The sequence below is a fragment of the Eschrichtius robustus genome, chromosome 17 (genome assembly GCF_028021215.1).
Source record: "Eschrichtius robustus isolate mEscRob2 chromosome 17, mEscRob2.pri, whole genome shotgun sequence".
NCBI lineage: Eukaryota > Metazoa > Chordata > Mammalia > Artiodactyla > Eschrichtiidae > Eschrichtius > Eschrichtius robustus.
This window is the reverse complement of record NC_090840.1, coordinates 28,861,582-28,888,640: the sequence shown is the minus strand read 5'-3', so window position 1 is coordinate 28,888,640 and position 27,059 is coordinate 28,861,582. Positions and strand designations below refer to the sequence as shown.

The window sequence follows — 27,059 nt, the reverse complement described above, 5'->3', positions numbered from 1 at the left end:
GGTCATTTAGTAGATTCAATATTCTTTCATAATTTAAATCTTAGCAAGTGAAGGGTAGACGATGGTGCTGTAACTAAACAGCATTTTCTAAACACCTACAGCAAACATCATACTTAATATGAAGCATTAGAAGTATTCTCGTTAAAGTCATGAGCAAATCAGGGATTCCTGCTCTATTTTAAAAATGAACTAGAACCAATGCTGTAAGAAAGAAAAATATGTTTTAAGAATTTAAAAAGAAGAGATTAAACTGCTTTTATTTGCATAAGATATAATTTCCTGCATAGATTCTCTTGGATTTTCTAAATCAACATAGCAACAAAAATTGTAAGCTGTGGAATAAGTCTAGCAGGAAGTATGCAAAATTTTGTGTAAGAAACTGAAGTTTATCAAAAAGTTTAATCAAGAGAAACCTTTAATCATTATTATAAAGATGTCAATTTTCCCCAAATACACTTCAAATAAAATTCCATCATGAGAATCCCCACTGAATCTTTTATAGAACTTGACAAAATTATTCTAAAATGTATATGGTTTCAAAAATTAATTTTGAAGATGAAAAAGATATTTTATATTTGAAATGACTATAAAATTTTAATTCAAAAAGTTTTAATGATGATCTCTTCAAGTTCTTGATGGTCACCATCGATGAGAAATTTTGCTCACTCAAGTAAAAAATAAAACAAATTTACAAAATTATTTTTTTCACAGTCTTTTACTGTCTAACCTCACTGCTTCCCCACCTGCACTCCATGGACACCTAGAACCTGGCATAGAAAGTCTGAAATATATAGCCATATGGTAATAAGATTTGAGCATCCATTCTTAAGGGATTAACAAAAAGTTTGATCCAAAGACTGAGGAAAGTAACAGAGGATCCAAGAGATCTTTTGAGGAAATAAAACTGTGCTCCACTTCTAGGGAAGGTCATCCCCAGCTCTGTGTGACTGAGAGTGGAGATCAAAGTCAGCACAAGCAGCCCAAATTCTCAGGGAGACAGCTACATTCAGTGAGGAATATTTCAATACCCCTTTAGGAGACAAAGATTCCTGCCCCTATTGTGGCACTAAACATTAAAATGTTTCCACAGAAGAATCCTATTGCCCCCAGGAGTTGCATGCTTTCGCCTTTTTTTTTTTTTTTAATCCTGAAAAATAATTTTAAAATTTCATGTGCATTGCTGTGTCTTTATACTTTCCTTCCATGTTCCTGAAAGGCTCCCCAAACAGTGACATGGCCTTAATTTAGCCATCTCATCCTCCACAAGCGTTTTATTATTAAACCTAATTTGGTTTTAAAAATGATTTACTTGTGAATTGTTATGCAATGTTGTGACCTCTTTGAAGGCCAGAGTTAAAATGTTTCACACGTTAATTATTTTTTAAAAATTGTCTATGCCACGGAACAAGTTAGTCACAGCTAATTAAGAAAGGACGATTTCAAAGGTTCTGGGTGGAGAAGTCTCCACTGGAGGTATAACAATGATGTTATTTAACTCAAATAATACTTTGTAGATGAGTATCTAGGGAGGAAGTTGTAGTTTAATGGAAAGAATGTAAACTTTGCATTCAAGTGAGCAAAGATTTGGATCCCACTCTGCCACTTACTTGCAGCATGGTTTTTAGCAAGTTGTGTTATTTTTTTAGAATCCACATTTCCTTATCTATGAAATGAAGATAACAATTTAATATTATAGTATAAGCTCCATAGTATTGAATGAGATAATATATGTGAAACATCTGTTGGATTACCTCACATATTAGGATTAATTACACCACAATTAGGATTAACTAGTATATCTATATTGGGCCTGAGTATATATGCAAACCAGTCTAGTATTAAATTTATGTAAGGCTACTGCTCTTCTACCAGTTTATAGGTATTAATTTACCCAATGTATATTTATTCATTAATTCAAACATTTATTCCTCCACTAATTTGGTAGCAGGATCAGCTATAGAGAAATTAACTTGTGATGTTTTGTTCATTTCACACATGGTATGTGAAGGAGCCAAAGATGACCTCTGCATACTGGACTCTAGGTTGTCTGCTTCCTCACAGCAGGCTGAAATCCATTAGCTCTAAAGCCAGCAAGCAAGTTTTTAAACATTCCATTGATTTAAATATAGTCCAAATAATCATATTTTAGCCATTTAGAACTTGCCTGCTTTGCATGCCCTGCGAAACTGCACACAACATCTGTTAGCACGAGTAAGGTAAGCTCAGGGCAATAAAGACTCTACATCACTGCTGCCCTTGGGAACTCTCTGATCCAGAGACTGCATGCTGTGCTGCTGAGTGACATCTTCTAGACGCACAAGCCTCTGTCTGATTCTCCTTTCCCCAGGAATTTTCTTGCCTTCCTCCCCTCCAGTGGCCTGCCATGGCCTCTGGGAAGTCTCATGCTGTGAGTGATTTCTGTCACTTGCAAACCAGTAAGAGTGCTGCCCAAGTAAGTCTTGTATGTGCTATCACAAGCTGATCTTATCTTTTCCCTTTATCAGCCTCAAAATCTCTAGACCCCCTAAAATGCAACAAATATTTATCTAGTACCCACTATATGAAGGATCAAAACAGTCAAACCTTCTATATTCTAGTCAGGACAAAGTACTTTCTTATTCTAGTCAGAGGAGAAGTAAGCAAACAAATAAACACACATGTATAATATGTCAGGTGGTGATGAGTGATGGATGGTGACTGAGTGGAGGCAGAAGAGGTAGTGGTGTTGGTGTCTGTGTGGAAGGAAAGGGTTAATAGTTGGCAGATAAATATTTCCTCAACTACAAGCTATTTTTACCAGGTATTTCAGCTCTTCTGTAAAAAAAAAATGAGGCCACTTATAAAAAATAACTTCTTATATAATCTTTGAAAGTGGCTTCATTGTAATATATAGTATAAAAGAATGTGACTTTGCAAATAATATGAGCTTACTTTATCATTTTTGTTGAATGCTTACCATGCATTCAGAATCTCTACAAGGTCTGACAGAAGGGATTTTTATCTCAAAGCAAGTCATTAAAGACTGGAGACAGTGACTGCTTCTTCAACTGCAAAGATAGCAATACAAGACTTAAGGGAACATCAAAAATCAAGGAAACATGACAGCACCAAAGGAATACAATACTCTCCCAGTAACCCAAAGATATGGAGATCTGTGACTTACCAGATATAGAATTCAAAACAGCTGTTCTAAGGAAGCTCCGTGAGCTACAAGAAAACACAGAAAGACAAGTCAGTGAAATCAGGAAAGCAATAAAACAGTAAAACAATAAATGAATAAAATAAAAAGTTTAACATGGTGATAGAAATAATAATAAGAACCAAACAGAAGTTCTGGAGCTGAAGAATACAGTGAACGAATAGAAACATGCATTAGAGAGTATTAACAACAAAAAGGATCAATCAGAAGAAAGAATCTGTGAAGTAGAAGGCAGGTCCTTTGAAATTATCCACTTAGAGGAGAACGTAGAATGGAGGATGCAAAAGAGTGAAGAAAACCTACATGAACTATAGGATACCATTAGAGAAATAATCTATGAATTATTAGAGTCCAAGAAGGACAAGAGATGGAGAAGGGGAACAGAAATCTTATTTATAGAAATAATGGCTGAGAACTTCTTAAATCTGGAGAGATATTTAAACATCCAAGTTCACAATGCTAATAGGTACTCGAACATTTCAATCCAAAATAATCTTCTCCAAGACACACTATAATAAAACTGTCTAAAATTAAAGGCAAAGAGAGAATTTTAAAAGCAACAAGAGAAAAGAAAAATCTCTCATACAAGGGAACTCCCATCAATCTATCAGTAGATTTCTCAGCAGAAACCTTCTGGGCCAGGAAAGAATGGGATAACATATTAAAAGTGCTGAAAGTAAAAAAGTGCAAACCAAAAATACTTTACCTGGCAAAGTTGTCTTTCAGAAATGAAGGCTAGATAAAGACTTTCCCAAACAAAAGCTGAGGGAGTTTATCACCACCAGAACTGCCTTACAAGAAATGCTGAAAGGAATTCTTCAAGCTGAAAAGAAAGGACACTAATTAGTAACATGAAAACATACAACACCCTGGTAAAGGTAAGTATATAGTCAAATTCAGAATAGTCTGATACTTTAATGTGGCATGCTAACTACTTAACTGTAGTGTAAAGGTTAAAGGACAAAAATATTAAAAATTTCTATAGCTACAATAATTTGTTAATGGCTACACAATATAAAAAGAAGTAAATTGTGACGTCAAAATGAAAGGTTTTGGTGGGGGGAGTAAAAGGTTAGGGCTTTTGTATGCAGTCAAAGTTAAGTTGTTACTGAGATATCAGCCAAGATGGTAGAGTAGAAAGAGCCTGAGCTTACATCCTCTCTGGGGCACACCAAAATTACAACTATTACAGGACAACTATTGATGAAAAGGACCAGAATCTACCAGAAAAGATGTTCTGCAACTAAAGATATAAAGAACCACAATGAGACAGGTAAGAAGGATGGAGTCATGGTATAGTGAAGACCCATACCCCAAGCTGGGCGACCCATACACAGGAGAGTAATTATAATTGCAGAGGTTCTCCCAAAAGAGTGAGGGTCTGAGCCCCACATTGGGCTTCTCAGCCCAGGGGTCCTGCCCTGGGAAGACAAGCCCCCAGAACGTTTGGCTTTAAAGACCAGTGGGCTTACTTTGGGGAGTCCCAGAGTCTCAGGGGGCTGGGGGAGAAAGAGACTCCAATCTTAAACGGTGCACACAAAATTGCACATGCCCAGGGACCCAGGACAGAAGCAGTAATTTGAAAGGCGTCTGGGTCAGACCTACTGGGGGAATCTACTGGAGAAGCAGGATGCAACTGCAGCTCACCCTGGGGACATAGACAGTAGTGGCAGCCATTTTTGGAAGCTCTTTCTACCACATGGACACTGGTGCTGGCAAATGTCATGAAATGTAAACAACCTACCAGGTACACAGTAATAAAGACAGCAAGTTAGGCAAAATGAGGCAACAGAGGAACATGTCCCAAATGAAGGAACAAGATAAAACCCCAGAAGAAGAACTAAGTGAAGTAGAGATAGGCAACCTATCTGAGAAACAGTTTGGGGAAATGATTGTAAAGAGGATCAAAGAACTAGGGAGAAAAATTAATGCACAGAGTGTGAAGTTAGAAGTTTTTAACAAAGAGTTGGAAAATATAAAGAACAACCAAACAGAGATTAATAATACAATAACTGAAATGAAAAATACATTAGAAAGAATCAACCATAGACTGAATGATACAGAGGAATGGATCAGTGAGCTGGAAGACAGGATAGTGGAAATCACTGAAGATGAACAGAAAAAAGAAAAAAGAATGAAAAGAAATGAGGACAGTTTAAGAGACATCTGGTACAACATTAGAAATCGTGCAGAAAACTTGAATAGACATTTTTATAAAGAAGACACAGAGAGGGCCAACAGGCACCCGAAAAGATTATCAACATCACTAATCATCAGAGAAATGCAAATCAAAACCAAAATACATATCACATTTCACCTGCCAGACTGGCTATCATCAAAAAGAGCACAAATAACAGATGTTGGAGAGGATGTAGAGAAAAGGGAACCCTAGTACACTGTTGGTGGGAATGTAAATTTATGCAGCTACTATGGAAAACAGTACGGAGGCTCCTCAAGAAACTAAAACTAGAACTACTATATGATACAGCTATCCCACTCTTGGGTATATATCTGAAGAAAATGAAAACACTAATTAACAAACATACATGTATCCCCAGTGTCCATAGCAACATTATTTACAATAGCCAAGATATGGAAGCAACTTATGTATCCATCATCAGATGAATAGATAAAGAACAAGTGGTATATATATACAATGGAATACTACTCAGCCATAGAAAAGAATGAAAATTTGCCATTTGCAACAATATGGATGGACTTGGAGGGTATTATGCTTAGGGAAATAAGTCAGACAGAGAAAGACAAATACTGTATGATATTGCTTACATGTGGAATCTAAAAAATAAAAGTGAATAAAATATAATAGAAATGACTCAAAATTATAGAAAACAAACTAGTGGTTACCAGTGGGGACAGGGAAAATGGAAGAGACAAGATGGGGTAGGGGATTAAGAGATACAAACTACTATCTACAAAATAAATAAGCTACAAGGATATATTTTACAGCACAGGGATATAGCCAATATATTATAATAACTACAAATGGAGTATAACTTTTAAAAATTGTGAATCACTATGTTGTACACCTGTGACATATATATTGTAAGTCAACTATATCTCAATAAAAAAAAAAAAGGAAAAAAGAAAGTACTTTGTGTGTGTGTAAATGTAGATAACAGAAAACAAAGTTAAGGCATAATATCATTATTCAGAAAAAAAGTTGTTATCAGATTAAATTAGACTTTTATATCTATAAGATGTTCTATGTAAGCTGCATGCTAACCACAAATCAAAAACCTACAGTTGATACACAAAAGATAAAGAGAAGGGAATCAAAGTATACCATTATGGAAAATCATAACGAAGACGGCATAAGAGAAAGAAAGGAACAAGGGAACTACAAATCAGCCAGATAATCCTTACCTGTCATAATTACTTTAAATATAGATGGAGTAAATCCTCCAATCAAAAGGCATAGAGGGGCTGAATGGATAAAAAAAATCAAGACCCAACTGTTTTCTGCCTAAAAGAGACCCACCATGGCTTTAAGAACACACATAGACTGAAGGTAAAGAGATAGAATAAGATATTCCATGCAAATGGAAACCAAAAGAAAGTAGGAGTAGCTATACTTATATGATACAAAATAGACTTTAACTTAAAACTGTAACAAGAGACAAAGAAGGTCAGTATATAACGGTGAAGGTGTCAGTTTATCAAGAGGTTATAACAATTATAAATATGTGCACCCAACATCAGAGCGTCTGACTGCATTAAGCAAATACTAACAGATTTGAAGGGAGAAACAGATAACAAGATAATAATAGTGGGGCACTTCAATATCCCACTTTCAACAATGGATAGATCATCCAGACAGAAAATCAATAGGGAAATGTTGGACTTGAACTATACTTTTGACCAAATGGACCTAACACGTCTAGACATATATAGAACATTCCATCTTGCAGTGTTTCTGCTGAAAGATCAGCTGTTAACCTTATGGGGATTCCCTTGTGTGTTATTTGTTGTTTTTCCCTTGTTGCTTTAATATTTTTTCTTTGTATTTAATTTTTGATAATTTGATTAATATGTGTCTTGGCGTGTTTCTCCTTGGATTTATTCTCTATGGGACTCTCTGTGCTTCCTGGACTTGATTAACTATTTCCTTTCCCATATTAGGGAAGTTTTCAACTATAATCTCTTCAAATATTTTCTCAGTCCCTTTCTTTTTCTCTTCTTCTTCTGGGACCCCTATAATTCGAATGTTGGTGCGTTTAACGTGGTCCCAGACATCTCTGAGAATGTCCTCAATTCTTTTCATTCCTTTTTCTGCTCTGTGGTAGTTATTTCCACTATTTTATCTTCCAGGTCACTTATCCACTCTTCTGCCTCAGTTATTCTGCTATTGATTCTATCTAGAGAATTTTTAATTTCATTTATTGTGTTGCTCATCATTGTTTGCTCTTTAATTCTTCTAGGTCCTTGTTAAACGTTTCTTGTATTTTCTCCATTCTATTTCCAAGATTTTGGATCATCTGTACTCTCATTGCTCTGAATTGTTTTGCAGGTAGACTGCCTATTTCCTCTTCCTTTGTTTGGTCTGGTGGGTTTTTACCTTGCTCCTTCATCTGCTGTGTGTTTCTCTGCCTTCTCATTTTGTTTAACCTACCGTGTTTGGGGTCTCCTTTTCACAGGCTGCAGGTTCGTAGTTTTTTTTGTGTCTGCCCCCCATGGGTAAGGTTGGTTCAGTGGCTGTTGGAACACATGACTGGTGCCTGTGTTCTGGTGGGTGGGTCTGGATCTTGTCTTTCTGGTGGGCAGGACCACGTCTGGTGGTCTGTTTGGGGATGTCTGTGAACTTAGTATGATTTTAGGAAGCCTCTGCTAATGGGTGGTGTTGTGTTCCTATCTTGCTAGTTGTTTAGCATGGGGCGTCCCGCACTGGAGCTTGCTGACTGTTGGGTGGAGCTGGGTCTTAGCGTTGAGACAGAGATCTCTGGGAGAGCTCTCGCCAATTGATATTACATAGGGCTGGGAGGTCCCTCGTGGTCCAATGTCCTGATCTCGGCTCTCCCACCTCAGAGGCTCAGGCCTGACACCCAGCCGGAGCACCAAAACCCTGTCAGACACACGGCTCAGAAGAAAACAGAGAAAAAAAGAAGGAAAAAGAAATTTTAAAAAATTATTAAAAGAAAAAGATAAATTATTAAAATAAAAAATTAAATAGTAGTAATAATTAAAAAAAGAAGAGAGCAACAAAACCAGTAAACAAATCCACCAATGATAATAAGCGCTAAAAACTATACTAAGATAAACATAAGAATCAGAAACAAGTCATTGGCGGACAGCAAACCCCAAGTCTACAGTTGCTCCCAAAGTCCACTGCCTCAATTTTGGGATGATTCATTGTCTATTCAGGTATTCCACAGATGCAGGGTACACCAAGTTGATTGTGGGGATTTAGTCCCCTACTCCTGAGGCTGCATGGAGAAATTTCCCTTTCTCTTCTTTGTTTGCACAGCTCTTGGGGTTCAGCTTTGGTTTTGGACCCACCTCTGCATGTAGGTCACCCTCAGACATCTGTTCCCCACCCAGACAGGATGGGGTTAAAGCAGCGGCTGATTAGGGGCTCTGGCTAACTCAGGTTTGGGGGGAGGGAGGGGTACATAGTTAAAACAGGAATGTGGGGGGGAGCCTGCAGTGGCAGAGGCCGACATGACGTTGCAACAGCCTGAGGTGTGCAGTGTGTTCTCCCAGGGAAGTTGTCCCTGGATCATGGGTCCCTGGCAGTGGCGGGCTGCACAGGCTCCGGGTGGGTGGCAGGGTGGTGTGGACAGTGACCTGTGCTTGAACACAGGATTCTTGGTGGCTACAGCAGCAGCATTAACGTTTCATGCCCGTCTCTGGTTCCGAGGTGATAGCCACAGCTCACGCCCATCTCTAGAGCTCGTTTAGGTGGCGCTCTGCCTTCTGTGGGCACATGGGGAAGGAATCCCCTCTCCTCGCACACCCCGAAACAATGATCTCTTGCCTCTTCAGCAGTTCCAGACTTTTTCCCGGACTCCCTCCCGGCTAGCCGTGGCACAGTAGCCCCTTCAGGCTGTGTTCATGCAGCCAACCCCAGTCCTCTCCCTGCAATCCGACCGACCGAAGCCGAGCCTCAGTTCCCAGCCCCGCCCGCCCTGGCGGGTGAGCAGACAAGCCTCTCGGGCTGGCGAGTGCTGGTCGTCCCCGATCCTCTGTGCGGGTATCTCTCCGCTTTGCCCTCTGCACCCCTGTTGCTGTGCTCTGCTCCGTGGCTCCAAAGCTTCCCTCCCCCGCCCACCCCCTCCCACCCCCGTCTACGCCAGTGAAGGGGCTTCCTAGTGTGTGGAAACGTTTCCTCCTTCACAGCTCCCTCCCACTGGTGCAGGTACCGTCCCTATTCTTTTGTTTCTGTTTTTTCTTTTTTCTTTTGCCCTACCCAGGTACATGGGGAGTTTCTTGCCTTTTGGGAGGTCCGAGGTCTTCTGCCAGCGTTCAATAGGTGTTCTGTAGGAGTTGTTCCACATGTAGATGTATTTTTGATGTATTTGTGGGGAGGAAGGTGATCTCCACATCTCACTCCCCCGCCATCTTGAAGGTCTCCCCCTGCCTTCTCTTTTGTCTGTATCTAATCTCCCTCTATCTCTCTTTTATAAATACATCTGTGATTACATTTAGGGCCTACATAGATAATCCAGTAAAATGCTCCTCATCTCAAGATCCTTAATCACATCTGTAAAAACTCTTTTTCCATATAAAGTAAGATTCAGAGGTTCCAGGGATTAGGACCTGGAGATCTATATCTATCTATATCAGTATCAATATCTATATCTATATCTATCATCTATATCTATATCTATAAAATGAGTTAAATATTTAAAAAATATATATAACCTTATACATATATATATATTTAAAAAAATTTTAACTCACTATTTAATGAGGGAACCAGTGAGATGTTATAACCAGTTTAAAAGAGATTTCAAACAATGTGCACACTTAGGCAATCAAGAATGTCGAAATAAATTTACAAGTAGAAGTAAAAGTGGTCAGTATCCATGGTAATCATTGCATCCACTAGACAAAACTCACTTATATTTCTATTGTCAAAGATCATTTGCATTATTATGAATATTCTACAACTTAGGTTGTAACATAGCTTAAAGACATTAAAAAGTGCAAGTAACTAAGAAAGGTACACTAGACAGGACATCCAATAAGTTCCCCACCCCGATTTCAAAGTATTTAAACAAGTTTTCATGACATTCTCTCCCTTCTTTTTTTTTTTAAATAATGCCTTGTTTATTTTTATTTTTACAGGAACAAAATAAAGTCATTATTATTATTACTGGACTTTAGAAACTTTAGTGTCTTTATGTTCTTTTATTCCCTTTTAAATGCCAGTTAATGTATTGGTTTTAGGGTTCCACAAAATTTGGGAAACATTTTGATAAACTTCTCTTACTAGATATGAACTTAATTGACCTGGATGTATTTTTGAGGGCCATGATTTAGCATATCACACTTTATGAAGGCTAAACACAGAGACCTGAAAGTAAAATATGTTCTTTTAATTGGTATCACTGTGAAGAGTTTAGACCAGTGAGTAGAAAGTAATGCATAGTATTTATTAATATCAAATTCAGATTTACAATATTTTCTTTATTTTTGCTGATGCATCTATATTCATTCATTCAGCAAATATTAAGTATCTGCTATACACTAGGCACCTATGAATTTATCTTCCTGGCAATGACTTTTTTTTGTTTGTTTACTTGTTTGTTTATTTATTTTATTGATATATAATTGACATACATTATATTATTTTCTGGTTTACAACATTATAATATTTTTTACACATGGAAGTAGGCAGTAGTTAAGTGACTAAGGCATATTATGCCTTTTAAGCTTTGTGTGTGTGTGTGTGTGTGTGTGTGCGCGCGCGTGCATTTAAAAATTTCGACCAAGAAGAAAGTGGTGAGAAACATGTTGGGCACTATGGAACTAAGGCTTCAATTACAAGGAAAATAATTTGAATTGTAAAGAGTTTGATATGTGTAGCTGGGGGTTGGGCAGGAGGTAGAGGCTTTGTGTTTGTGGGTATATATTTTAAAGCAAAGGTTACCTTTAAGAATGTATTCATTCATTAAACATTTTACATTTTAAAGTTTCTTATTTACAAAGATTTCTTTAAGGTCTTTTTTTCCTGTTGAAATACCTTCATCATGGTCTTCAGGTGGTGAAACATTAAACAGTAATTGTAAATAACAAGTGATTTTGACAGAACAGACAGAATGTTGATTAAGGTGAACTTGAATCCAGTAACACAGGAGTCCACTGAACATAAAGATAAGTCCATAGACATGCTCTATTTTAGGAGCCTGAATCAATGGCGTCAAAATCAGAAACAAAGATATAGCTATGCATCCAAATATAAATGGCAAAGGCACCTGAAAGTAAAAAAAAAATATTAAGATTAGTGATGCCGTTGTCCTCAGGATTCTATGAACAACATAAGAACATTCTCTTTCTTATGGAACAAATGTTTCCAAACATCAGGAAGAAAAGTACAAATATATTTTCAAATATATTTAGAGGGACAGGGTCAGTATTACATTACAGAAAGTAAATCAATGGCAGACTGAATGATTGTAAAAAAGTGGAATTGTATTTTATTCATTCTATAGTTTTCATGAATGCCTACTCAATTCATCAGATATTGTCATTTATTTACTAAAATTAGTGCTTCGTTTTCAGGCATAGAAAAAATACATTTAAACATAATCAAAAATTATCTGTGTCATTCTAGTATTAATCATTGAAGCATTCTTAGTTTTGGGAATTTGAAAATCCAGTAATGTCATAACTGAAATATTTGTTTATAATGCTTCTTTAAGGGAGCATGTGCCAGTCTTTCTTAGGGCAGCACCATCAAGTAATAGAAACAGCAGAAATACTGGAATCAGAAAAGTCTGGTTAGAAATGCAATCTCTGTTATTTTAATTGCTCATTCTTTCAAGAAATATTCACTGAATTGCTTAGTGGCATGTGCCATGCTAAGGATACAGAGGTATTTAGGACAGATAAAGTTTCTTCTCCAGGGAGCTTGTGACACTGACTAGCAGTATAACTTTGGTCTACCTAATTAATCTGATCTTCAGACCCATTTGCAGAGAACAACCAGAAGGTGGTTCCCCAAGTGCCTGTTCTACAGGGACCCCAAACACGGCACAGTGAGACCCTCAGGGCCCCGCACCCCTACCACAACTGAAGGAAGGACACGGTGGGTCGGCGGGTACTAATGGATAATTATGTTCAGAGGTTTTTAATCAAATATTCCTGAAATATGTGTGTGTTGTGTGTTATTACGGTTTAAATATAAAGTCTGAGTGTCAAAAAAAAAGGGTCCTCTTAGACTCATTTGCAAAATGAGTTTTTTATCTAATGCTGGTCTCCTAAAATCTTTGTCAGAATTGCATACAGTGTACTTCAGTAAAATGTGCTCAACAAATGGCATTTCTTAATTAACTTTATAACAGTGATTTGTATACATTTCTTACTCTTCTATGAGGCTAAGAAGATTCTTGATGGAAAGATTCATCTTTATTTCTCTGAACTGCCTAGCAGAGTGCCTGAAATATAGCAGATAGTCACTGCATATTTGTTGAATGAATGGATGACTGAAATTCGAGATATTATTGTTCACCTTTTTCAACTTGGGACATGGCCAAGAGGGATCCATTTTTTGGGGGGGAAGAAAGTCAAAACTGTCTAAGCTAGTGTTTCTTAAAATATGATCAATCGACCTCTCTGCATAAGAATCTCCAAGATAATTGATAAATATACAGATTCCTAAGGCCCAACTAAGACCTACTAAATTAGAACCTCCAGGGGTGAGACTGGGAATTCAGATTTTTAACAAGCACACTCAAGTGGTTTTATGGTCGCTGGCATGAAATATGGGACTATAATTTTATTTTCCATACAATCTCTACAACCAGGAAGTATCTTAATTATATGGGCCACTGGATTATATTTATAACATGATTAAAGAATAAAACAAAGACTGTTTGGAAACTTTTAGGATTTACATTATAGCAAGGTATGGCTTATTTTATACCAAGGCAAAATAAATGAAAATTAAAAAAAGAAATGAGGGAAATAAAGAAACATGGATAAACAATAAATTTGGCTCACAAAATGCATGCCACAATGCCCCATATAGAGTTTGAAAGCAGGCCACCAAAAGACATAAGCAAACCAGTTGTTTAGAAGAGGCCCAAGTATTCCTGATGCTAAGATCAGAGAAAATTTCCTCAGTGGATCCTTTATAGAATAAAAAATTTCCTCACTATCTTTTCAGTAAATATAACAAAAATTTGGTCTCTGAAATCAGAATGTGTGGTTTAAATCCCAGCCCTGATCCTTTTATCTAGGGTAATTTACTTAATCTCTGAGCTCTAGGATTCTCCTGAGTTAAATGGGGGTAAAGCTAAGAAAATCTATGCCAGCTGTTTGACCTGAATCTGCTCACCCCTCCTTCTAATTCACTTTCTACGCTATTGTCAGAATGGTCTTTTCAAATGAGAGTCTGATTTTATTTCTTTTGCATATGGTTGCTTAGGCAGTTCACACTCATACAAGCATACCCATCTGAGGGGGCAAAAGGGGGCTGATATCTAGCTCACCAGGCTCTGTGCCTGGGCACGGGGCTGGGGCTTCCTAGAGGGAGGGGTGCTTTATTATATTTTGCACGAAGACACTCTAGGAACCTACAGTAGCCCTGCTGACATTACCTAGAGGATAGTGATTCTATCTTGCGAGTTAAGTTCAGGTTCAAAATTTTTGTAATCACCTAAACTGAGGCTTAGATTAACATCTTACTGTATAAAATAAAGACCCTGTCAAGGCCATACACAAGAAGAGTATGCCACATCACCCTCATTTGTTCATGGACTGAGGAGATGCTTTTGAGCTGGGCAAAAAGCCCTCCCCTCAGAAGTGTTACTGCCTAGCTCCTGAAAGATGACAAAAAGGATAACATCTGTCTTCCTTGAGGAGAATCAGTTTTGACGTTTTACTCTAGAAAAATCAGACCAAAGGCAGCCCATACAGTCAATTACACATCAGTAAGCTGGGAAATGGAGGTCTGGTTCAGATGTTTCATAAATTTGACTCATGACTGGTTAGAAGCATCTCATATAGAATAAGAGATTATATTCCTAGAAAGAGAATAGAAGTTTAATATTATCATTTTAATTTTCATTATCATCATAATTTTCATTATCATCATAATTTTCATTATCATCATTCATTTCATTATTATCATTTAATTTTGATTTACCTTGTAAGGTCTAGGTAGATTGGGCTCCTGGTACCTTAGTTTAAGTAAACCTATCATATGTAACCCTCTTAAAAACCATATTGCTAATCCTGAATATTTTATTAAATTGATCAAATCTGAGGTTATAATAACAACTGAAGTTAAGATGATTATCTGGCTGACAGCCATGGTTGGACACGAGTGGTTATTGAGCATCGAGAAGATCAAAGGCAGTTGTCCTTCTTGGCTTGCTGTGTAGATCATCCTTGATGCCGAAAGCACTGTACAACACATGCTGCTAAATATTGAAGTTGAAATTCCAAAAGAAATGACCCATTGCATGGAAGGGATTATTTTGTCCGTCCAGGTGACAGCAACAGCATCTATGAAAATTTTAGAAAAATTTCAAAAACGTCAGTCCCTTTGCTTGATTGAAACTATGGCAATAATTCTTCACTTTCTCCTCAACCATACCCTTTGTAATATGATTTTGCAGCTCCTTCCAAGAAAGGGAGTCTCTTTACTTATTCTTGAATACGGTCTGGCCTTGTGGTCTGTTTTGGCCAGAGAATGCATTGGAAGGGGTGATTTGCCACTGCATTTCAATCTGCCTTGGACTTGCTTTACATGATATCTATGATGTATTCATGGGTGCAAAATGGGCAATATATCTGGAATCAATCTTACCAGTGTGACATCAAGTATGAGATAGGCAGTCAGGCTGGGGCTGGTGAGATGGCATTGCTGGGGAGGTAGAGAGAATAATATCTATTCTGTAAATGATAAGTTGTTTAGAAAGACTGACGTGTGGTGAGGGTGTGTGTCTGTGCAAGAGAAGGCAGGAGATGAGGATAGAAAGTTAGGCTTGAATCAGATCTTGTAGGACCTGCCATGGTCAGGTTAGGAGTTGATAGTTGGTCTGAAGGAGGTGGTGATGGGCTGATGGGGTGGTGGTTGCAGCAGCTGTGAGAGTGAGATTGGGAGGAGATGCAAGAAAACAAGATGGTGGAATATTTAAGCAGGGAGATGACAGGATTAGATTTGCGTTTTATAGAGTCATCTCTAGAGACTGAGTGGAGGCTGGATTGGAAGGAGGAAGTTAGAGGTGAGCGTATAAATTAGGAGGTTATTGCTGTAAATGAAGTAAGAAAAATAAGGGCCTGGGCACTGAGTGGGGGAAAGAAGAGGAGGGAACACCCAAAGAGAGAGATGTTAGTGAGGTGGGTCTTTACAGAACTTGCTGCCTGGTTTGGAAGTAGGGTGAAAGGCAAATTATAGTTCTCCCCCTCATTTTAATAGTTAAAAAAATCTCCTTTAGGGCTTCCCTGGTGGCGCAGTGGTTGAGAATCTGCCTGCTAATGCAGGGGACAGGGGTTCGAGCCCTGGTCTGGGAAGATCCCACATGCCACGGAGCAACTGGGCCCGTGAGCCACAACTACTGAGCCTGCGCGTCTGGAGCCCATGCCCCGCAACAAGAGTGGCTGTGATAGTGAGAGGCCCGTGCACCATGATGAAGAGTGGCCCCCGCTTACTGCAGCTAGAGGAAGCCCTCGCACAGAAACGAAGACCCAACACAGCCCCAAAAAAAAAAAAAAAAAAAATTAATTAATTAAAGGTGCTAATGATTAAAAAAAAAAATCTCCTTTAGTGTGTTACTGTATTCCTGTGAGACCAAACTGTGGGAAGTAACGTGTTTCTTTTTACTTTTAGAAATTGATATTTCTCTTTTTCTTTTCGAATCAACATAACATTTTTATACTAGTCTCAGAGAAGATGCATAAATACACCTTTTGACTTTTGGAACCATGTAAAATATAGGTTTTTTTTTTAAAAAGGAATTCCTTTATTTTTATTATCTATTTATTTATTTATTTATTTTTGGCTGTGTTGGGTCTTCGTTTCTGTGCAAGGGCTTTCTCTAGTTGCGGCAAGTGGGGGCCACTCTTCATCGCGGTGCGCAAGCCTCTCACTATCGCGGCCTCTCTTGTTGCGGAGCACAAGCTCCAGATGCGCTGGCTCAGTAGTTGCGGCTCACGGGCCTAGTTGCTCCGTGGCATGTGGGATCTTCCCAGACCAGGGCTCGAACCCGTGTCCCCTGCACCGGCAGGCAGACTCTCAACCACTGCGCCACCAGGGAAGCCCAAATATAGGTTTTTTAAAAAATGACCTTCAAAGCTTCTTATTTTTGTAAAGGCTTTGAATGCAGATGATAGAGCAGAACTCCAGTTCAGTGATGCGGCTTACTAGACTGATCCTCTTTGTGACCTCTGGCCTTGAAAACACATCCCTTACAGGGGAATTCTAGTTACTGGAGTGACACAGTCAGCCCCTCCAAAACCACACACCCGATACGTGTTCATAGACCCCTGTGCCTATCTGTATATACAATATTTTTGGAGTCTATGTTTTTGTTGATGTATTATTTGACCTCTATCCAGAATATTTGAAGAGTTAGTTGTTCTCAACAAATGAATTTTCTAGATAACCAAACTTCTCTTCTTTCAGGAGTAACTATTTTTTAAAAATTAAAATTTTGTAGAATTTTTCTAATATATTTCACATACTACTCTGCCTTTTTAAAGTAAAGTAAACATAATTTAACATTTTTTATAAAAGACCCAGTGGTGTCCTAAAAATTCATCACTTGATTCCGTGGAAATATAATTATTTGGTATTAAAATGATTTTTTTCTGATCATAAGTACAACATGCTAATTGTGGAAAATATGAACAGTATAAAAAAGGAAATAAAAGATATCTTGCAAGATTATCATTCAGATGGCGCCATTTACTATTAACTTTTTGTTGTATCTCCATTTAGTCATGTGTATGTTATATGATTATATGTATTAATAAAATTCATCATCTGATATATATTAATAAATATTCATACTATTGCTTGCTTTGCTAATAGGCCCTATTAGTGGTGGTTATGCTTTGATTTGGTCTGCTTGTGTTGAGGCATTTTAGTATGGTGGTTGAGAACACAGGTCTTGGAGTCAAACAACCTGGATTTCAGTCTGTCTTTTTCAATTACTAGCTGTGTAACTTTGAGCACCATGCTTGATGGAATTGGGAAGAATATATTTTTGAAGGTCAGATTGCTGACCTTTGACGGTAGCAAATTGCTGTCCACATTTACAATCCATTACTAGCAATAACCTGAACAAGAAGTAATCTTTTATCATTAGAAGAGCATGACTGAGACCTATTTTTGAATCTTATCAATGCTGTTCATTATTTAACTTCCCTCCCTACAGTTTCCTCATCTGAAAAATGAAGATCATGAAGATGGTACTGCTTGTTCCAAACAACTATTTTGAGGGCAGGTATCTGGGTGCACCTTTAAGGGTGGAACATCTTCTAACAAAGTGTTTCTTCTTTGCCTTCTTGCCTTGCTTGCTCCTGTTTCTCCTCACCTCTTTCCTCTTTCTCCTCCATGTCTCTCCTCCACCTCTTCTTCCTCCTCATTCTCTTTTCAGTTCTTGCTTCTTCACATTCTTCTACCCTTCGACCTTAGTCTTCAGCATGTGCTCATTTTTTTAATAGATTGTTTAGATGATTATTTTTCCTTTCTTGTGAAAACCAAAGCAGGACCACATCACATTTACACTCTTATGGGTGTATCGAAAAAATAGCAGTATATAGGAGTCCCTGTTTATTCAGAGGAGGTAGTAGTGACTATTTCCTCTTTGTCTAGACACATTCATACCTGCAGAGATGATTTCCCTGGGAGTCAAAACTGCCAGGTAGGATACATTAGCCAGTAAGTAAATCACAGCCACCATGGGAAGGACAGTAATCAGAGATTTGGGAATATTTTCACCAGGATTTTTTATCTCTCCTAAAAAACACAAATACACTCATCAGAAAAGGTCATATTATTATGAGACTTTTGAAGACTTCTTTGTAATGAAAAGGATGAGAAAGTATTAATCATGTGTCTGTTGTTTCCTCATCTGCTTGACTGATTCTACTCCTTTGCAAGTTTTGCCTGAAAGCTTGGATTTCTCACCATCTTATACTAAAAATCCAATTATTCCAACTATTTCATGATTATGGATTTACAGTGATGGAAAAGACTATGTAATACAAGCTACTATGTATAAAATGATAAGCTACAAGGGTATATTGTACAGTGCATAGTACATAGCCAATATTTTATGATAACTATAAATAGACTATAACCTTTAAAACCTGTGAATCACTATGTTGTACACCTGAAACTTATATAATGTTGTAAATCAACTATACCTCAATAAAAAAAGAGAAAGAAATAAACAGGGATGAGAGCAGAGTGGGGGGAGGAAGTTTGCATTAAATAAGGTAGCCGAGAAATGACATTTGAGGGAAGACCTAAAAGAAGTGAGGGAGGGAACTATGGGAAGATCTCAGTGGGTAGCCTTCTATGCAAAGGAAACAGTTGGTGCAAAAGGAAAACAGACCCCCCCTCCCCCATGCCATGGCAGCCTTTTGTGAGCGCATCTATGTCTTGCTCTGTCACAGAGGCTTCCAAAGTGTAGTATTGAATACTCACGATAGCATCAAGGGCATACTGTGCTTTGTCTACATTTCAAATACAGAGGAAACTGCAGGGACTCAGAGGGGTTAAGAGACTTGCCCAAGGTCACACAGCAAATATGTGGTGAGGGCAGGATTTTAACCAAGTTTGGTCTGACACCAGACGGTAACCACTGCACCCTCCAGCCTTCATGTAGCTAGATCTCTTTGACCTTGAGGTGATGGATTTCTTGGACAGAAGGTGCAGAGTTCTTTTTGACACTTACTCCCACCCTCTTGCATAGACTTCCTCAGTTGGGAAAATCTTTGAGCTCCAATACATAATAAAGTTTTTAAACCAAAAGCAGGGATGAGCTCAAGGCACCCAACAATGTTTGGGTCAGTTTCTGTCAATTGTAGGGGCCTTTCGGTCAGTTTCTGTCAATTGTAGGGACCTTACCTCAGGAGAGGAGACATTGCATCAACAGTGAATTCCTAAAATTGACCTATTATCTCAAAATTCCTAAACATCATACTGTTTTTCTTAAAAAGGAAGTTCAGGGGAGTGGTTAAGAGCATAGGCCTGGACCTAAATGGTCTGGGGTTCTAACCTGGCTGTGACCCTCACTAGCTGTTGGACCTTGGGAAACAGGTTTTGCAGTTGGCAACAAAGATTGCCAGCCCACAGATTTGTACAAATAAAAAATGTACAATCGTTTAAAAAAAAGACTGTTTGGTATGTAGCATGTCTCTTCATCCCATCTGAGATACGTAATTTCTTCCTTATTTCAGAAGTAACGGTTCTCTCATCATCTCTTTCCCTCAAGCAAACTGACCTCTGAGGAAGTTCCTTTCTCATCCTTACTCTCCCAAGCAACCTTTTCCTACCTAGGCAAATTTACTGTATTAAAATGACTACTGGGTCATCATAAGTAAGAAAGGTGTGAATGGAATTCAGGATCTTATGGGTCATGAATAAAGTAATAAGAGGAAAACAATTTAGAGTCCATCAGGCAGTCAAGAGATTGTTTGACTCTACTCAAGCAGTGAAGGAAATTTGTCGTAAGCCGTGTAGAAGCGAGACAGTCTGTCCATCCAAATTCCGATCGGAAAGAAATCAGGCGATATTGATATAAAATCAATGTCAGCTGAATTGTGAGGTCTTCGGGTCCCCTATTACTATAGCAACGGTGTGACAGAACCAGCCTGTGCATATGTGACTTGAAGCATCAAGTGCTCAGATCACATGTCTTATCTTGAATCTGGGAAGTGTAAGTAACTGTGTAAGCTGGGATGGTCCACCCAGCAGCTTCAATCACCTGAGATAGTGACCCTGATCCCCTGTGTGGGTAAATGACTTTACAACTTGACTGGCAGGTTCTCCTCTCCTCCAGCTTCTGTGAATAATGGCTGCTAGTTCCCCGTAGCTTAACCCTTCTCCTGAGAATTGCCCTCAGTCCTTGGGTGATTTGGCAGGGAGGGGAGGAAGCTGCCTTGCTTAGAAAAATCTAGAAGTTTACATTCTCCCCTCAGAGGCAGCCCACAGTCATTGACGCATCGATAAAAGGTACAAAAGCCCATCCCTAATGCCTCTAGTTGGGAACATTTCGTATTATTCCTATTCTAGCAGTACTGTCTAATAAAAATATACTGTGAGCCATTTATGTAATTTTAAATTTTCTAGTAGCTACATAAAAGAAAAACCAGTGAAATGGAATTGTTAATATATATTTATCCCCAGATACCCAAAATGTTATCATTGCAGTATATAACATTTATAAAAAAGTATTAATGAGCTATTGGACATTGTTTTGCTCATTCAAGATTTTGATTTCTGGTGTGTATTTTACACCTATGGAGCACCTCAATTTGACTAACTACATTTTAGATGCTCGCTAGCCACATGTGGCTGGTGGTTACCAGCTTGGACAGTGCGGCTCTGTAGGATCTGGCCGAGGCTAGACTTCAGCTGAAACCACACGTTTGTTCAGCTCCACCCCCACCCCGCCACCTTGTCCTGTTTCCTTCACTCCTCACAGCTGTCTCTTGGAAGTAAGCCCTCAATAAAGTGCTTGCACAAGGATCCCCACCTCAGGCTCTGCTTCTAGGAAACCCAATATAAGATGGGACTGTTTCAACTTAAATACAGTAATGATCAGGTAAATGAAAACCTTTGATACCATTTATTTTCTGCTAAATTACACAATTTGTGCCAGTGTCTAATTTTTATGAGAATCTGGCGTGTTAGATAACCTGAAAGAACAGCCTTGCTACTTAAATTTTAAATGTAAATGAATTTTCAGATGTGCGATTTTAAGTTGCAAGTATAGGAGACATTGTTTATGAACAGTATTTAAGTGTACAAGAGAACTTAAAATTCATCATATTTAAGACAATATTTTAGTGTTACAGGACATAAGTGATTAGAAAGGCTTTGCAAGTCAGACATTTAAAGTGCTTAAAAATTAAATACATTTTAACATACAATTAAAACAGTTTATAAATTGTGAGTGAGGTTATATTCTTTAGTGACATTTAATATGTTCAATTTAGTAACCAACCACTTATTAAAAAACAAGAAAAAGTGAATTTTATGTAAAATTTTTAGTTTTATATATGTATATCATTATTTATAAGTTAAAATTAATGGTTTATGAAAACTTATGATTTTTAATTTATACCATAAGAAAATTGACTCATAATTTTAACTCCAACTTTGGAAAGTTATAAAACTCACATTAACATCTAACATGGATTTTTTTTTTCTTTAAGAAGCGAAGAGTAAAAGATAAGAAAAATTTAACCTGTGCCAGCTTAACGATTTCTTCCTCATCCTACTCTTTTCCCACCACTGTTCAAAAAACAACATCCTTTATAAAGAGTCCTTTGAGAATATTGTCTCTTGGCTCAGCCTGGCTGTTTTTAATGTGGAAAATTCCTTATCCTCTCTAACAGATCCCAACTTTGGTCAAATCCTTAGGACCTGGGAGTATTACCAAATTTTAAGTGTGTCTAGGAAAACAGTGGCTTGTGTTTCCTGCGGTATTCTTGTCTTCAGTGTAAACTAAGACCAGGGCCTCTGATCTCCAACCATAGGAGAGGAGCAGCTTATGGTGGGGGCCTTGTCTGCTTAGACTCTCCTGCTTGGTCTCCCATACAGACAGGGGAAAGTTTTGTCTAATGAGCCTTTTTTTCTCTCCCATGTGTGCACAACTTTAGTTTCCGGAGGACTAAGCTGGATTTCTTGAGGGTGAATGAAGTCTGTCATAGATTTCCATCTTGCAGCAACTTAAGAGAATGGGTGCTTCATGCTCACCAGTTCTCAAGAAGTCCTTTTTTACCCCCTGAAACTGAGATACAGTACCCCTCCCCCCACCCCACATCTGCAGTTTCACTTTCCATGGTTTCATTTACCTGCGGTTAACCGTGGTCTGAAAATATTAAATAGAACATTCCAGAAGTAAACAATTCATAAAGTTTAAATTGCTTGCTGTTCTGAGTATTGTGATGAAATCTCATGCCATCCTGCTTGTCCTGCCCAGGACGAGAATCATCCCTTTTTCTAGGATCCACGCTGTATATGCTACCGTCCTGATCCCTTAATATAAGAAAAAACGTCGTATATACAGGGTTCAGTCCTATCCATGGTTTCAGGCATCCATTGGGCGTCTTGGAACATATCCCCTGTGGATAAGGGGGGACTACTGTATATTGCAACATGCTAAGTGTCAGGAGGAGGGTTTCCAAGTATTCATGTATATTCTGTCTCTGAAAAGTTCTTCTAACAGGAAGCCAATCAGGGTATTGCTCCGGCTACAAGTCACCACTTGTTCTGGGCCACCTTGTGCATAGAGCTGGGGAACTACCCTTTTCAAGTCTGCTTTCAGGACTTTGGCAGAGGAGTGGATGCAAATCTAAGTGGGTGGAGCCATTATTAATGCAACTTCCTCTAAGGGTCAGCCAATACTGTATATCTCTATTTCTCCTCCTAAATTCCCTTCACTAACAATGGGAATTCTAGGCAGATTATTAAATCTGAGGGTATCTTTAAACTGCTCACAATATTAACGTGCTTTGTGTGATGCTGATTTTCTAAACAGCATACCATGGTATCTTGTCTGATTGTTCCTTGCAAAAGTCACACAAGTCATGTTATGGAAGCTGTGGCCTTTTGTCCTTTTGTAATTGAGTGGATAGAACTCGAGTCCCAACAGTTCTCTATGTCAATAGAGACTCCTTTGAATATTGGCAGACCTGCTACTGAGATGGATGCACTGATGGCTTTGAGACCTAATATAATTCCTTATTTCAGAGGTAAATATAAAGGATGTATAGTGGTGCTTGGGATGCAGTGTTATCCCTTTGGGAGGCCCTGGCATAAGAATCTAGACACAAGCTATCTATTCTGTTTACAACTGGTCAGGAATATGACAGCTCAGGAACTCGGAGAACCAAACTTGAGGGAGATAGTTCTTTCTAGCCAGGATCACCCTATTTTGAGACGGAAGAAGCCAGATCTCTAAATTTGGTAAGTTAATGAAGTGCTGGTTCTGATAGCCAGCCCCATTCAATTAGCCACAAGTTCTGGCCATGTTACTGTACTCATCACATTCGACCTTCTGTTCTAATAGTCTGCAGATCCAGAAAATTTCACTAGACATTTCAAACACAACCCTATTGATCTGAAGTTACATTTCTCTATCAGTTCCAGTTATGGGATTCTTGTCCTTAATTCAAGGTTTAACTTGTTTGATAACAAATCAAACCAAGGAGTAGGAGGAGAATGAGATGGGTGCTTCAAACAGAATTGGGTCTAAAGCTGCATTGTGCTGTGTCTTTAGGTAATGATCACTATCAAGAACACCTGTGCTTGCTCTAGTGCAATGCTTTACTTTAGCCAAGGGATGCACTAACATCTGGGTATTTATTTTTGCAAAACCCACCACTGCCCACTGACTAGGTGACCCCTGGAGGATGCAGTTCCAAAAGCAGTGACCTGTGAAACTCTGCCTCCATATATATCCAATATTTTCACCTTATAACTTATGTGCCTTTTAATGGCCAAACTGGCAGCAAGGTGACTGCTGGCATAATTAATTTGTGCTAGGTAAATTAAAGTCTTATTTGAAAAGCCTTGATATTTTAAAATTCGTTAATTTTATTGCAAGAAATTTCAATGTTACATTTGTCAATTAAAAAAGGAAAATGCTAAAGTACTTAAAAATCATATCAACTGTTAAATTTTTAGTAATCTACATGAGTGAGCAAAGTGTCTCATTGACCGGGGAACATAAAAAAAATTCAATAATTCAAGAATTTAGAATTTGAAGAAAGCATCATTAAAAGTTTTGATAAAGTATTAAGGACATTTCAAACACAAAATCTATAGCAACGTTATATTTAGTGGAACAAACTCCAGTTTCTTATTAAAATTTTTGCAAAGATTTTGTTTGGAAGTTTTATATAACTTCAATATTTAATATATTCCTTAAAATTTAATATTCCTATAATTTTAAAACGAAAAAGAAATACAGTGAATTGTTTTCTATTTATTTCTTTTGTTTACTCTAGAGAGCTATGCAACTATTACCAAATTCATTTGGTACCATGACATCAGAGGGGGCAGCATTACCCTGCAGAAACAACAGTGCATATAAGCAGGGAAGTATGGATATTATACCAGTCCTTGAAATTGTAAAAAATGGGAAGCATTTTAAATACCACTAATGTGAAAGTGCAGTAAAGCCATTCTAAGGAATATTATGCAGCAGTTAAAAGAATGTGTCAGATGACTAAGAACTAATATGGAAATTTCTCTAAGATATATTGTGGAATCAAAATTAGGATGTGACATTTTACCAATGTGGTAGGAGATATATAAAATCTGTGATAGCTTTATTTTTTTGCAAATGGATTATGTTAATATATTTCTTATATAATTGATTTTTAACTCAAAATGTCTTGAAAAATTGTTAGAATAAAGTACGGTAAAATCTGAGAGTGGTCTTAATTTTCTCTTGAAAACTTTATAAAATTCCCAAGTTTGTGATAGGTGAATGACCTGAAAAACACTAAATTCTGTGTATGTTATATAGATAAGTATCTACCAAGTCTTGATGATTAAACTACATACATGTAGAGCATGCAGAACAGATTTAATTCAATTCCTTGCAAATAAACAAATCAGATATATCTTTCTCCACAGACTTGTAGACAAAACTTTATGCCTGCGACAAAAATATTTCAGAAAAAGATTTACCTGCTATGCTGTTCAGGATTGACGTGCCAGAATATGCAAACAATCCTTGTAGGAAGGCTTCTGCAATCTGTGAGACTTTAGGAAGTTCAGCGTCGAAAGCGTTCTCAAACCTGGCCACGTTCTCTTTTTTCCCAATCCCTAACAGTACAATCCCAGTGAGGGAAATGAAGCAGAGGACAGTCATCTTTGCCACAGTACTGATAGTTTGAAACCAAGCCACTGTTTGCACCCCTCGAGTATTTAGAAGTCCCAAAGACCACAGAATAGCCAAAGCTAGACACTTCTTTGGTAGCTCTGGAGCTGGGCACCCGGCATAGAAAGGCTGAATTGTATAGGTAGATAATAACAAGGTTTCAGTAGCTAGTCTTAAGGGATGAGTAAAAAGTTTGATCCAAAGACTGAGGAAAGCAACAGAGGATCCAAGAGATCTTTTGAGGAAATAATACTGTGCTCCACTTCTAGGGAATGTTGTCCCCAGCTCTGCGTGACTGAGAGCGGAGATCAAAGTCAGCACAGCACAAGCAGCCCAAATACTCAGGGAGACAGCTACATTCAGTGAGGAATATTTTAATACCCCTTTAGGAGACACAAAGATTCCTGCCCCTATTGTGGCACTAAATATTAAAATGTTTCCACGGAAGAATCCTATTGCCCTCAGGAGTTGCATGCTTTTGCCTTTTTCCTGTTTTTTTTTTTTAATCCTGAAAAATAATTTTAAAATTTCATGTGGATTGCTAACTCTTATACATTCCCCCCATGATTCTTCTGCAACGTGCTTTCTTGATTTAACCATTGTCCTTACATAAGCATTTTATTACTGCTGTTAACTTGGTTTTGAAAATGATTAACTTGTGAATTGTTCTAAGATTCTGTGAACTCTTTTAAGGCCAGAGTTAAAATGTTTCTCATGTTAATTATTCAAAAATTCAAATATGCCCGGTGATGGCTGCACAACATTGTGAATATGACTAATGCCACTGAATTGTACGCTTAAAAATGGTCAAAGTGACAAATTTTGTGTTATATGTATTTTGCCACAAGTTTTAAAAAGTTGTAATATACAAAAACCATTTCTAAATGGGGGAGTCGTATGGTATGTGAATTATATCTCAACCACAGGTACTCTTGAGGAAAATTTTACCCTGAATTGAACTTACTGCTGTTGGAGATAAATGAGGTTGCTGGGGTTTCTATTTACTGATTCCTGATCCAAGGATGTTCCTAAGCATGCAGTAGATGGCTGTCTGGATTATTTATTGTATTACTTGTAGTTCTGGAATTAGAGCTGCACACAAGAAAAGGAGCTGGGGAAAAAAGAAAAAAGAAAAAAAAAGGAAAGGAGCTGGGGATGGACCACTCCACGTACATAGAACTAGCAAGTATTTAAGCTTAGGGACAAGAATGCTGGCATTGGAGGTTTGAAGTGATTGGACTCTTGGTATATTTTTAAAGTAGACCCTATAGAATTTGCTGATGATTTAGATGTGGGGTTATGAGAGATTGAAAGGAATAAGATTGACCAAGGTATGTGGGCCTGGCAACTGGAAGAATGAAGGTGCCTTTACAGTTTCTATTTATGAATGTATCTATCTGCCTTTTGATGACCTTTTTTCACTATTAAATTCAATGCTGCATGAACATTTTTTACAATTTCTTCTTTAATCCATATTTGAGTTTAGGATATTCATAGGAAAGGAATTGCTAGTTCACAGGGTTCTGCTGTTTTATTAGATGATTCCAAATTTCACAGCTTTGTCAACATTTAGTATTGTCAGACTTAACGTTTTTGCTGAT

General features: G+C 37.9%; 1 protein-coding gene across 2 annotated transcripts; it reads right to left on the bottom strand.

Moving 5' to 3' along the window:
* Positions 1–10,798: 10,798 nt before the first annotated feature.
* On the bottom strand, positions 10,799–26,011 carry LOC137751193 (solute carrier family 7 member 12-like). 2 transcript variants are annotated; one of them, XM_068525652.1, is made up of 4 exons: positions 25,266–26,011; positions 18,219–18,350; positions 14,529–14,890; positions 10,799–11,634 (listed from the first exon to the last, which is right to left on the bottom strand). In XM_068525652.1, exons 1-4 carry the CDS (start codon positions 25,930–25,932, stop codon positions 11,347–11,349), a joined length of 1,449 nt encoding a protein of 482 aa, XP_068381753.1. In that variant the 5' UTR covers positions 25,933–26,011; the 3' UTR covers positions 10,799–11,346. The 2 variants fall into 2 exon arrangements, with proteins under 2 accessions (XP_068381753.1, XP_068381754.1); XM_068525653.1 differs by lacking the exon at positions 18,219–18,350.
* Positions 26,012–27,059: the final 1,048 nt, after the last annotated feature.

What these genes read in the sequence shown, in the direction of transcription:
- LOC137751193 (XM_068525652.1), bottom strand. Translation starts at nt 25,932, where the DNA reads ATGCAACTCCTGAGGGCAATAGGATTCTTCCGTGGAAACATTTTAATA. An exon ending in CAGGGAAATCATCTCTGCAG is followed by an intron (nt 14,891 to 18,218) that starts GTATGAATGTGT and finishes AAATTTTCATAG; the next exon opens with ATGCTGTTGCTGTCACCTGG. An exon ending in ATCTACCTAGACCTTACAAG is followed by an intron (nt 11,635 to 14,528) that starts GTAAATCAAAAT and finishes TTTTACTTTCAG; the next exon opens with GTGCCTTTGCCATTTATATT.